The sequence below is a fragment of the Rhinolophus hipposideros genome, assembly GCF_964194185.1.
Source record: "Rhinolophus hipposideros genome assembly, chromosome: 9".
Lineage (NCBI taxonomy): Eukaryota > Metazoa > Chordata > Mammalia > Chiroptera > Rhinolophidae > Rhinolophus > Rhinolophus hipposideros.
In genome coordinates, this window is record NC_138055.1 from 86222936 (window position 1) to 86235777 (window position 12842).

At 46.1% G+C, this 12842-nt stretch overlaps 1 protein-coding gene across 7 annotated transcripts in view; it reads right to left on the bottom strand.

Annotated features, from left to right (window-relative positions):
- Positions 1-5791: 5791 nt before the first annotated feature.
- The window catches only part of TMCC3 (transmembrane and coiled-coil domain family 3), a 245547-nt gene continuing 238496 nt past the window's right edge, over positions 5792-12842 (bottom strand). For all 7 annotated transcript variants that reach the window (XM_081061187.1, XM_081061188.1, XM_081061190.1 and 4 more), the window contains one exon: positions 5792-10196. In XM_081061187.1, the coding sequence (XP_080917313.1) occupies positions 9894-10196 (303 nt within the window). In that variant the 3' untranslated portion in view covers positions 5792-9893. The remainder of the gene's footprint in view (positions 10197-12842) is intronic.

Consider the following 12842-nt stretch of genomic DNA (forward strand, 5'->3'; position numbering starts at 1 on the left):
GAAATATTTCCACTTCAGAGGGCTCTACTCAATCATGCCCACATGGCTGTCGGGGAAGCTGTGCTGAGAAAACAATACTCAGGAAGTTCCTTTCCTCTCTAAGAATACTGAGGTGAGTTTTAATTTTGGCTTAAATGCTCAGAGCACAGCCCTTACTGCTGCCACACAAGGTAAAGACAATTAAGTTCGCAAACTCATCCTAGAAAAAGTGCTACACACCTCACTGCTGAATATCACTATGGTCACCTTCAAAGTCCTCCCCTTGGGAAGCTATGCACCGACGCCAGTGCCTAATCCACCCTTCAAAGCAATTTTGGAACTCTTTTTCTGGAATGGCCATCAGAGCTGTCGTTGTATTACCCTTAATGTCCTGAATGTCATCAAAACGTCTTCCAATATTTCCTTTATCTTCAGGTAAAGAAAGAAGTCATTGGGGGCCAGATCAGGTGAGTAGGGAGGGTGTTCTAATACAGTTATTTGTTTACTGGCTAAAACCTCCCCACAGACAGTGCCTTGTGAGCTGGTGCATTGTCGTGATGCAAGAGCCATGAATTGTTGGTGAAAAGTTCAGGTCGTCTAACTTTTTCACACAGCCTTGTCAGCACTTCCAAATAGCAAACTTGGTTAACTGTTTGTCCAGTTGATACAAATTCATGACAAATAATCCCTCATATCAAAAAGGTTAGCAACATCGTTGCAACAAGTTTGTGAACTTAATTGTCAGACCTCGTATTCTATTATATTTTTGTCCTCTCTCTCCTCCCACTGGAATGGAATCCCTATGAGGATGAAGCATTGTTTTTTAACCCTGTGCCTAGAACAGTGCCTGACATATACTAAGTGCTCATTAAACACATTAAATAACTGAAGGCCCCATTTTAAGCTCTTTATCTAAACCTTACAACTATAGGCATTTAACAGTTTAGGAAAGGAAGATTCTGAGAGGTTAAATATTTCCTCCAGGTTAATCCAACTGGAGGTGAAGCGAATGCCCCCTTAGTGTCAAGCTGGGCTTCCCATATGTTATGCAATAATTCAGAATCTACTTTAGTAGTTTGTTAGGAAATCATTCCTGTGAAATTGATTCATACTAACTGAACTCTGATCATCATCTTTTGGTCAAGAACATCCTCGACCAAAAAAAGCAAATGTACCGATTTATATTCAAATATAAATAGCTGCCAAGGAGCTGAAATGCTCTGACCAGCTGGACAGCTAGTCTTTCCCCAATAGGAGAGGTCTACTGAGGAAGCCAGACCAACATCCCCAGCTTGGTTAGGAGAGTCGAGGATTCACAGGGAGCCCATGAACCGCTCGCTCTGTGACCTGGATGCCCAGAAGAGCCAAGAGGACCAACAACGCACTGCTGCCACTCTCCAGCTCAGCAAGAGAGCCAGCCACCAGCCGTCAGCCTTCTTGGGTCCTTCTAGCTTTTCCTTTAAGGAAAAAAATACTTGAACAACTGAATGGGCCTCTTCCATTCCTACATGTGGTTTTCACTGATTGTCTTAGGTTTCTTGCTGACTAGGGGAAAACCTAAGCATAGAGGAAGTCATCTAGCAACAGTTCTGACCAGAGTCTGGGTGTCATACAGGGTCTCTGGTCCCGCTCCCCGCACAAGAATGCAGGATAAGGCGAGGCGAAAAGGAACACCCACGGAGCCATGGATAGGGGAGTCACACCACTACATTCTCGATGGTGGCTGGGTTGGAGACACAGGAAGCAAACATCCGCCAGTACCCCAACAAGGGGTCTTCCTGCACCCCAGTCTCACTGGTGGCCGGGCGAGACACAGGAAGTAGGATCCACATGATCCGCAATCCGCCGCCCGTACTTGCTAACTGCAATCCGCAGTCCGCTTCTCTGGCAACCAACCAACCAACCAACCAACCCCCTAGCGTAACCATGGCAGTTATATTAGTGGTCAATGGCTCACTGGTTACAGCTAACGGCCAACCAGAGTCAGACGGCCAACTAGCCACAGCTGATGGCCATCCAGTCACAGTTGATGGCCATTTACTACCTGAGCCAGCACCTTTCCACATGAGGCCGAGAGCCTAGAAACTGCTTGCTGGGGCTCTGTCCCCACACTCCACCCCCTAGGGTCTTGCCTCACAATCTATGTAAGAAGCATCTTCCGCGAAGGGCCCTGTGTCAGGAACCCAGCTCACGAAAAAAAGTTTCAGTCCCATTCAAGTAATTGCCCAGGGGGTGTCCCTTGATGTCCACTTACTTTCTGGCACAGCCAGAGCTCCCAGGGCATAGCCAGGGTTCTCACACATTCTCGCTGGCGGCCAGGCAAGACACAGGAAGCAAACATCTGTCAGTTCCACTACATGGTGGTACATTCCCAAGCAAACAATCAAACGGTCCATTAAATCACGGATGGAAGGCAGTTCCCCACAGACCACAGTCATTCACCAGGGCTGTGAGTTGGCCTCACAGTGTGTGCCCTCTCTGCAGGGTGAGGGCTCCAAGTCCTCCCCAACCTGGGGGTGAGGGACGACCCGATCTCACCCACATCCTCCCCCAAGGAGTCAGCAAGCGTCTCCTCCTGGGACTACAAGTCCTGCATCTGGGCTGCCTCATTCAGCAAGTACTTCCCAGCCCACAAGGCTGCAATGACCTTCGCTTTCTCTGGCCTATGCTGGTTGGAAAACCGTCCACACCCTCCCACCCCTCCACGGGGGTCCAGCTCCCGAGAACAGTGGTTACTGGGTACCACACATTGTGCGGGGGCACACATCCTCCTGCCCAGAGTCAGACACCATTCTTACCTGGCTGGAATCCTGCTCGCCGTGCCAGGCGACTGATTGGGTGGAGGCCTCGGTGTAAAATGTCCACAACTAGGAGCCCATGGCAGCAGCAGACCACCAAAAGGAAGATGATGCTTGCTTTGGCCAATAGGGCGGCGTGCCATCTGGAGGCTCGAGAGACCCACAAATTCACTGAGGGGTCACGTTTCTCCCAAGCAGATTGCATTTCCTGTTCCCAGCCCCACTCCTCACGGACTTCCTGAGACTGAGTGTTCATACGCACAAACTGCTTCACTGCCCTTCGAAGAGTTCTGGCGAGCACCATATCCTGCTCGTGAAACTGAGCTTTCATATGTACAAACTGCTCCATTACCCCGTTGGGGATCCTGGCCGCACCATACCCTGCTCGCTGCGCCATGTCATGCAGGAACTCTGGTTCTGCTCCCCACACCAGAACGCAGGATACGGTGAGGCCCAAAAGAAACACCCACGGAGCCGTAGATAGGGGCGTCATGCCACTAGTCTCGCTGCCGGCTGGGTTGGAGACACAGGAAGCAGCAGCCACACGATCCGCAGTCTGCTGTCTGCTTCTCTGCCTTGTCAACCAACCCACCAATGTAGCCATGACAGTTATATCAGTGGCTAATGGCTAACCAGTAACACCTGATGGCCAACTAAGTCACAGCTGATGGCCATCTACTACCGGAGCCAGCGCCTTTCCACATGAGGCCGAGAGTCTGGAAGCTGCTCCCTGGGACTCTGACCCCACACTGGGGAAGACCACAATGAAAACAGGCTTTTGTTTGGGTCCCTGTTCGCTTCAGCCACTGTGTGTGGGGGGGTGTATGTGTCCTGCCTGTGGCCTAAATTTGGAGGGGGAGGGGTGTCTGTCTTATAGTCCTCTGTTTCCTGCAGCTACAGAGCCTGGGCTTGAAACCACGGGGCTTAGTAGGATGAGGGAGGTGTCATCAAAACCACTTTGGGGAGGAAACACCGTTCCCCCTTTGGGGGGAAGGCTTGGTCAGCATCACTGCTTGTGATGTGGGCAGTCCAAGAATCAGAGAAGAATCCAGGCCTCTGAGAGTTTTTCTGGCAAGTGGAGTCCCTTAGCTGTTAGTACTGACCAAGGCAGGACTTTGCTTTCTTTCTACTATAGGCACACCTCGTTTTATTGTCCTTCGCTTTATCGTGCTTCACAGTTGTAGAGTTTTTTTTCACAAATCAAAGGCAAGACTCTCCATCAGTAAAAAGATTACAACTCGCTTTACTGTGATACTTTATTGCAGTGGTCTGGAACTGAACCCACGGTATCTCTGAGCATGCCTGTACTCCACAGCTTATTTTTAAGAACAGAAAAAAAAGATCCAATTCCCAGTGCCTGAGCCAGAGTAGAGTAACCACCAACAAAACAGCTGTTAACATGTTAAGATGGCTGACGCTCGGTTCTATTAATGGCTTTAGTCAAGTTAAAGTCCTGGCAGGGGAGAAATTCTGGCTGGCTTAGCAAGGAGAGAAATTTCCGAGGTAGCCACCACAGATGGTAGCAGATGTCGTGAGCACAGAGCAGAAGCCACCAGGGACTTTGCCGTCTTTAGAGCTAAGCAAAAAAGCAGATAATATTCAGCCAAGCCAACTGCCGATCAGACTCCCCAGAAAGCTCAGGAAGCCAGGGAGAGTGTAAAAGTTTCTTTAATTAACAGCTTTCCATTCTCTTCATCCACAAATCTGTTGGCCTATGTCTCTTCAAAGATCTAGGAGGTCAGCTTCAGGTAACTATCCTTACCACAATGCCAGTGGTGCAAAGGTGTGAATGCACAATTTACAACGACAGTATTGACTGCTTTGGTCCTAGGGTGAAAAGTGACCCCTTCTAGGGGGTCGGGACAGGGTGAAAAAGGTGAAGGGATTAAGTACAAATTAGTAGTCATAAAACAGTCACAGGGATGTGAAGTACAGCATAGGGAATACAGTCAGTAATATTGTAATAACTGTGTATGGTGTTAGGGGGACACTAGACTTACTGGGAGGATCACTTTGTACGTTATATAAATGTCTAATCACTATGCTGTACACCTGAAACTAATATAATACTGTCAACTGTAATTGAAAAAATAAGTCAGTGACCTTTTCTAGGTTTCCAGGAGAGTCACTTACCTGGCAGGAGCTGAGAACGACTGAGTGACTAAAAGCCAATCACTTAATCCCTCCTACTGCAGCGCCAGGGCACTGGTTCCCAGTAGGTTCCAAAGTCACACGAGCGGGGGCTGAAGGTTACCGCTGCATGGTGCTGCCAGTTATTTAACCCCAGCTTCCTCGTGTGTTAAGCCAGATAATAGTGCCTTCTTACTGCGTGTTAGAACACTTACATTGGCTATTGCATGCAAAGCATATGGCACAAAGCATCGGATACAGTAAATGCTCAAAGAATGGTAGCTGTCATCCCCATCTATGAAAGCCCAGAAAGGGGCTGTTCGGTATCACCATGTCCTTCTGTGTCCAATTTCTACCTCTCCTGGTCATACCTGCTGGCAGGTAACTTCCTCCCCACTGGGGCCTGAAGGACGGGCTGGGCTGCATATCACATACGCACGCACACACATACACACACACACACACACACACACGCACACCGACAACTTTTTATGAAATTAGTTTAAAAGCTGATAGGAGGAAGGGACGACTAGGCAGAGCAGAGGATTTTTAGGTGTGAAACCATTCTGTGATACCATATGGTGGATACATGTCATCATACATTTGTCCAAAGCCAGTGCCCAAGAGTGAACCCTAATGTAAACTACAGACTTGGGGTGATAAAGTGTTAATGCACGTACCTTAATTATAATAAGTATACCCTCTGCGGGGGTTGTTGATAGTAGGGAAGATGGCATGTGTGGGTACAGGGGTGGACAGGAAATCTCTGCAGCTTCCCATCCAGTCCTCTGTGAAGCTAAAACTGCTCTAAAACATAAAGTCTGTTAAAGAATTGACACACATACACAAACAAGTCTGCCATTGATATCAGCTCTGACAAATGTGAAAATTTAACAAATCTAGCTTTTTATTTAACATCAAAGCTAACATCAAGTGTTTCTTTTAAAAAATAATGGCACCTGCTTTGAATGGGGCAAAGATCTACAGATAATTTGCAATTTTAGGCTGACATGAAACTATATGGTAGCCCACAAAATGGAAATTCTGCAACAGATCTCACAGTAAACATTTCCAGTTTTTACTTTCAGAACCACTAACTACTGTCTAAACACAGAGCACGTTTTCTTGAGAGATTTCTCTTAGGACAATCATAGCAATACATGCTTTAAATACATAAATTAAAATTGCAACACATAAATCATTGGTGAAACAATCCAGGTATATTACTTCCTAGCTCCTGATAAGCAGAGAACTGTACTGACTTTAGAAAGTTATAGATTAGTTCTGCTTTGTATCTCATCGGTTATCAAATTCTTATTAACTGTACCTTTTTTTTTTTTTGGCTTCGTTACTACTTCTGATGTAAACAGGCCAATCTCATTGTTTTCGGTGACTTATCTTTTTAGACCAAGTCTTTCCTTAGCATATGTGCTAAACCTCTTGAAGTACCTCTCTCCAGATAAAGCCTTGAATTTTAAATAATGCCACTTTGTCCTACCACTGGTTCCTCAAAATTACAGAAATATGTAAAACTATTTAATCACATATGTTCACATTAATAAGTATTATTCAATTTTTTTCCAAACCAATACAACTATATTTGGATTCAACACAAAAAAGTTCCCATTCAATGCAAAATAATTTGGTATTTAAAATCCAAACAAAAAGGACAAAAGTAATTAGTTGCCCAAGGGAAGCTAGTTCCTGATATGCTAGAGGAATGTCGGGGCAATTGCCCCACACAGTGGAGCAATATTTCAATGAAAAGAAGAATGACAAAGCAGAAGGGCTAAAATCAGACGAATGCTAATTGACAGACAGGGATACAGCATTATGGGCTGAAATGAAAAGAGGACGGGTGTAGAAGATTTCAGTTTATCAAGAGATCACAGCGATTATATAAGTAAAACCACTGATGGTACACGGCAGAAACTTGGGACTAATCCTTTCATGGCTCAAAATCAGCAAGGGAGCACCTGTATTTACTGCATCATTGTGGGTTTGAATTCCTTTTTGTGGGGGAAAGGAAGGGTATTTTGTTCTGGTTTAATCATACTCAAAAATATATGCTGCAAATAACCGATTCAAAACCCACAAGAGAGTATTTTTTGGTTTTTGTTTTGTCCTCAGCAAACTATCATCCTTGTGATCATGAAAATAACAGGTCACCAAAAAATCCAGTGCCAGAATGCAATGTCCAGCATTTAAAATCATTAAGTTCACTGAATGAGCAGGTGCTTACCATCTCACAACAGTTTTTCTTCTTTAGAATGTATGCACAAGATGTTTACTACCAATGCAAGGTGGGGAAAGGGATTCGTTGACTTAATTATAAATATTCAATTCCCGGATATGTCGTAGCTGGATCACTATTTTTAATTGTATAATTATAAAATTTTATTTACTCACCTTACGCAGTGAAGAAAACAAGCAGTGGGAGAATTTATTCTTTAAGAAGAGTCAGTAATAAACTACTGAGAGTAAAAGTCTCCTTGGAGTATATCATCTTATCAAAACGTTTCAACAAAACTCTAATACGTCGTGTAGGTTGGGCATATCCAAGTGAAAACAAGATTATCTGATGTCTAATGACAATCACGGAAAGTATGAATTCTGCAAAAAGAATTCGCGATCAGGTGTGATTTAGACCCTACAGTGTTTCAGAGCAGAGCCCGTTTCTAGCAGCTTGTTAACCGCTCCTGAGCATGCTGCTTCCCACTTCTCACACTGAGGAGGAGACACACTGACTGCAGGTCTGGGAAGTGTCAAAGCCGACGTGCTAGGCTGACCCCCAGGTGGACTGTGGTGGCTGGAGGAAAAGGCCAAGTCTTCTGAGATCCTCCCAGAGCCCTTTCCTCAACGGCTGGAGCGCTCACCCATTCTAAGCTAATAGCAGCATCTATACCCACCCTAACCCCTGGCATGTCCAAAGTGCCTCACAAAGATTCACAGAAATCAAGAGGAGCCCACCCAGGACCCAGCTTCACGCAAGGGTGTAAGTTACACCCAGCTTCAGCCCACAGAGAGAGGCATGCTGGCCATTAAAATACAAAAGCAAAGGAAGCACACACCGTTCTTCCTTCCTTCCTTCCCTGGGCCTGGAACCTGCTTCTGTCCCCTGGATTTGATGGACCACCGCGTATTTATAGCCAACTTGGGAGACCAAGGGAGAGACCGACAGCGAAGGGGGACATAGCCATGAGATGCGGGTGGGACAAGGAACTCCCTCTTCTCGGAACCCAAAACACTTTTTAGCCAATGATTTCACAAATTCATGTTTATTGTTTTTAAAAAGCTCGAGTCTGGAATTAGATAATGGTGATAGTTGTACAAGTTTGTGAATTGATTAAAATCACTGATTTATAAACTTGAACAAAGTTTGAGTTGGATGAGTCTCACACACGCACTGCACTTGTACCAAAAAAGCTTGACTACTCCAATGCCACAACCCATGTCACACTGTCACATTGTTTCAGGAGGTTTCCCTAAGAGCAGCTGTTTGCAGAATATTGCACTTAATTTACATCCAGGAGACTTGATGCTTTTTGGAAGAAAATAGACAGTAACATGCCTATTTTCGCCTTCAGATAATGGAGTGGGTGTGGGAGGAGGGGCTGGACAGCAGTTTCCATTAAATTCTTCTGTGTCTTCCTTTTATGTACACAGAGGAACAGATTTAAAGGAAAGTATCATCTGGGCTGAAGACAGTGAATGGCATCCCCAAAACAGGCCAGATGTTAGCTTTTGAATGCTTTGACCTCATGGAAATGTGGCCACTCTGTTACGGTAGAACTTATCTTCAGTGAGGTCCTGAGTGAGATGGTAACTGTGGCTCAGACACTGGATCTAACTCATTTTACTCTGGCTGGTCTTTCAGGGTCCTAAGAGGACCCTCTCTGTCATCCCCGTGAACTGCCCCCACTGATCCAGCAGCCATCCAATTAAATCACAGGTCGTATTTTCCTCCTGCTTCCAGTGTTCTTACCTTAGTGTACTTTAGCTTTATAAATGAGGCTTCTGTTGTCTTTCTTAAAGGGAGAAAACAACAACACTGCATCATGACCATCATGCATTTTCACTGACTGAGTAGGCTTCGCAATCCCTCACAGACCTGGGAATGAAGCCAATTACATCCCCAAAGGGGGTTTATCACAATTAAGATTTGTTGAAACACAAACCTCCGGAGTCGTGCTTACAGGACCCCAAATTAATATAAAAATCACAGTCTGATGAGGGATTTGGAAGCATTTCTACATGCTTCAAAGGCTGAGCCTTCAACAGCCAGGTAAGACGAAATCAGGTGTCCAATTCTCCGAGTTGGCAAAAGCCCATTCACACTTCCTCGTGTCTTACCGTTTAAAGTGCAACAGAACAACTAAGTTACGCTTTGAATGGAAAAACAGGTGTGTAGTAAGATTTCCATGTGACAGAGAGTCACACACTGGGCACTAAGGGACCTGTGGGACAGCGGCTGGATTACATGGGATTTACTGTATTTCCACAGGCCACGAGTGCTCACCAAGGCCAGTGCCCGCGCTTCTCCCCCTCCCTGATTCGTGCCACATCCTGGGTGCTTACAAGACTCAGGGAAAATGCAACCACTAACAATAGTGAGCTCCATTTTGATAGATTTGAGAGAGAAAGAGGTTTAAGTTCCCTTTTCTTCTGGATCACTAATTAATTATGCCAAATGCTCAATAACCAGAGGTCTACCACACTGGACGAGTCAGGTGGGCAGAAAATCTGGTCTGATTAAGGCAGTGAGCAACGTGGGGAGAGCTTAGAAACAGATTCACGTTAACCGGGTCTAGGGACTGAGCTGGCAACTGTTACCGAGTTAAGAGAGGTGTAGTTATTTACAACGCACGGTCCCAGTCTTTCGGGCCATCTTCAATCGGCACAACTGTTCATTTTCAAATTTGGTAGTATGCGCAGTTTTCTGTAAAATAAAAACCTGAAAGAACCTGAAGGCAGGGACCAGTGGCTTCATCTGGGTATTATTATTCTTTCTATGGCACACAGAATATGGTCCCAGTTTTTACAAAATATCGCCAGGAGAGTCACAGCAAAGAAGGTGCCAAGGATGTGGAAGCGGCTCTTCATCATGGGCGAGACGAACTTGGCGATGGTGGACACGCACACCAGGATGACGGTCATGAAGGCCAGGACCACGTTGATGCACTTGCCCAGCAGGACCTTGGCGTTCACCGTGTCCGTCTGCAGGGCTTGCTGCTCTTGCTGGTGGAGCTCCAGCTTAGAAATGCGCGTCTGGCAGGATTCCAAGGCTTCCTGTGGGCAAGAGGGAGAGTGAGGATCAAACGCTGTGAGGCCACCGGCTACCCGTGCGCGCTTGCCGCCTGCGCGCGGCACCGCCAGCTCCGAACACCGGCTGCCCATGCAGCTCCACACAGCCCGTCTGACCGTGATAACGACGATGACGATGGACAAAGAAGTCAAATGAGAATCCCAAGGCTCATGTTATCCTGTGATTCAGAACACGTGTGTACTACCATAAACTGCAATCAATGAGGAATTATGGGTAAGCATTTTGACTCCACCTACATATAAAATAAAGTGCATAAAATACTGGCATCTATTGGTACCACAAGGGCAAACCAGAGGAGGGGTGGGGTTCAGGACAGTGGTCTACTCCCAGCCATAGAGTAGGTGACATCTCCAATCGCGAGCCCTTCTTTCGCTGCTCTCAGTCTGTGTATCCTTTTACAGACTGGCGGAGCACGGAGGGACAAAGGTGGAAAAGGACAGCTGCTTCCACCTGTGCTGTGAATGCTGTCACTCAGGACGCCATCTAAGGCAACGTATTCTCCCCAGAACTTGTTCTTTCCAAGGCTTCAATGACTAGGACAGAGATGATCCCAAGTGTACCTCTAGCCTAGCGGTGTCTCCTGAGATCGACTCTGTATCTACAGGCCTCCATTTCAGCTTCTTAAAAGCACCTCAAAAGCAACATGTCCAAATGTGGCCTCAAGTACTGTACCTTCTCCCTCACCGGCCATGAACCCCGTCCCCCTTCCTGTTCCTTTTCTCAGAAAACAGCACCCATCTGACCGGTTCCTCAGAGCAAACACCTGCGGGCCATTCCGGGCCAGCCCTCTCAGCAATACCCTCACCCAACCCCGGCAACGCCACATCCAGCGTCTATCTCAGCCGGTCCACTTCTCCCCCGTCCCAGTCTGCACCCCAATCCAAGTCACCAGGTCTCCTGCCTGCCTGCAGTAACTTTCCACTGATTTCTTCACACACCCTCTTGATCTTCAGCCCCAAGAATCCACTTTCCTATAGCTGCCCAAGTGATCTTTGAAAGACGCATATCTGATGTCACTCCTTTTTGTAAGACCTTTTAAATCTTAAACATGGCTCAGGCCTAGCCACTCTCTCTTGCCTCACTTAATGCCAGCCTTTGCCTACCTCACTCACTGTGTTCTGGCCAGACTGGCTTTTTAAGGTTCTGAAAAGGAGCAAGTTTGGGGCCTTTGCACGTGCAGTGTACTGAGTCTAAAATATCTGCCTCCCCACTACCCCCCTCTTCACCTTCGGATCTCCCATTCATCTTTCAGGTCTCACATCGATTAGGACATCGTGAGGGAAGCCTTCCTGGACCCAACAGACCACGCCAAGTCTCCCTCTAACCCTCCTCCCCAGTCAAGGAACCACAGCTGCAGGAGGGTAAGGACTTGGCCCATTAGGCTGCTGTCCTCAGCACAGAGCCAGTGCCGGCCAGGCAGCAGGTGCTACATACGGGCTGAGTGCTCACGAGACTGGGTTATGGGGCATGAGGCCCGACAGAGAAAAACCTTTAGTTTCTTGGAAGACAAAGACCTAAGAAGAGGCAGTACAATGAGCCCCTTTTAGTTCATAGCTTATTATCTAACTTATTCGCCAATTATGTGTTTGCGCAATTAAAATACAGTCATCTTTTCATGGTTTAAATGGCTCCAACATGATTTGCTTTTCTTCTGCTGAATATACTCTGTGGGCCGAAGAACAGGGTTCACTGTTCTATAGTAATGTTCATTCAATATACGGGCTACCAACACAAACGGTAAAACTTCATGTCTTCACATTCTAAAAAGTGCTGGCTTTCTACAAGGACAGATAAGCGCCCCAGAAATCATGCATTCTTTTCAGGACATGGCATGGAGGTGACAGAATAAGACAAAAGATCAACATTTTAGGTAAATTCATTCATCTTTGGGTAGATGAATGACGTATATAAATAAACTGACCCTAGTATTGCCGTCAATTTTTTTTACCGAAAGAAAAGCCCAAGAAGTTTACTCAATGAATTGTACAGAATTTTAGTCACAACAGCCACCAGGAGATACTTCAGCCCCACAGTCTTTAGTATGACACTTCATTGGGTCCAGTATTTAACTTATTGGGGATAAAGACAGAGGACAGGATTATCTTTAAACTCTTTTAATCGGGAATTCAGGGTGAAAAAACCCCCCAACTCATCTGCCTAAAACAACAACAAGCCCTGAATCCCTCTGGGCCTAGCCAAGTCTCATCTACACTAGCCCACCCCCTTGCATAATCCTGCCTATGAGAACAAAAGACACAAGAAGTAAGGACAAAGTTGAGCAGGCTCAATTGCTAAAAGCCCTGAGAAATAAGGCTACTCACCAATACAATAAAAAGAATGGCCAGCATTTATTTTTTTGTCTGCTTATTGTGCATCAGGCAAAGATTTAAGTACTTTACATTATTATCCCATTTAATCCTCTCAACAACCTTTGGAGGTGGAGCTCATTAATCTTTCCATTTTTTAGATGAGGAAACTGAGGCACAGAGAGCTGACTTGTCCAGGGTCACAGTTAAGCAGTACACCCAGGATTCTAACTGTCCTAACAAGGAAGACCCTCCACTCACTCACAGATGTCCTCGTTGCACTTCTGAACTAGGGATGAAACC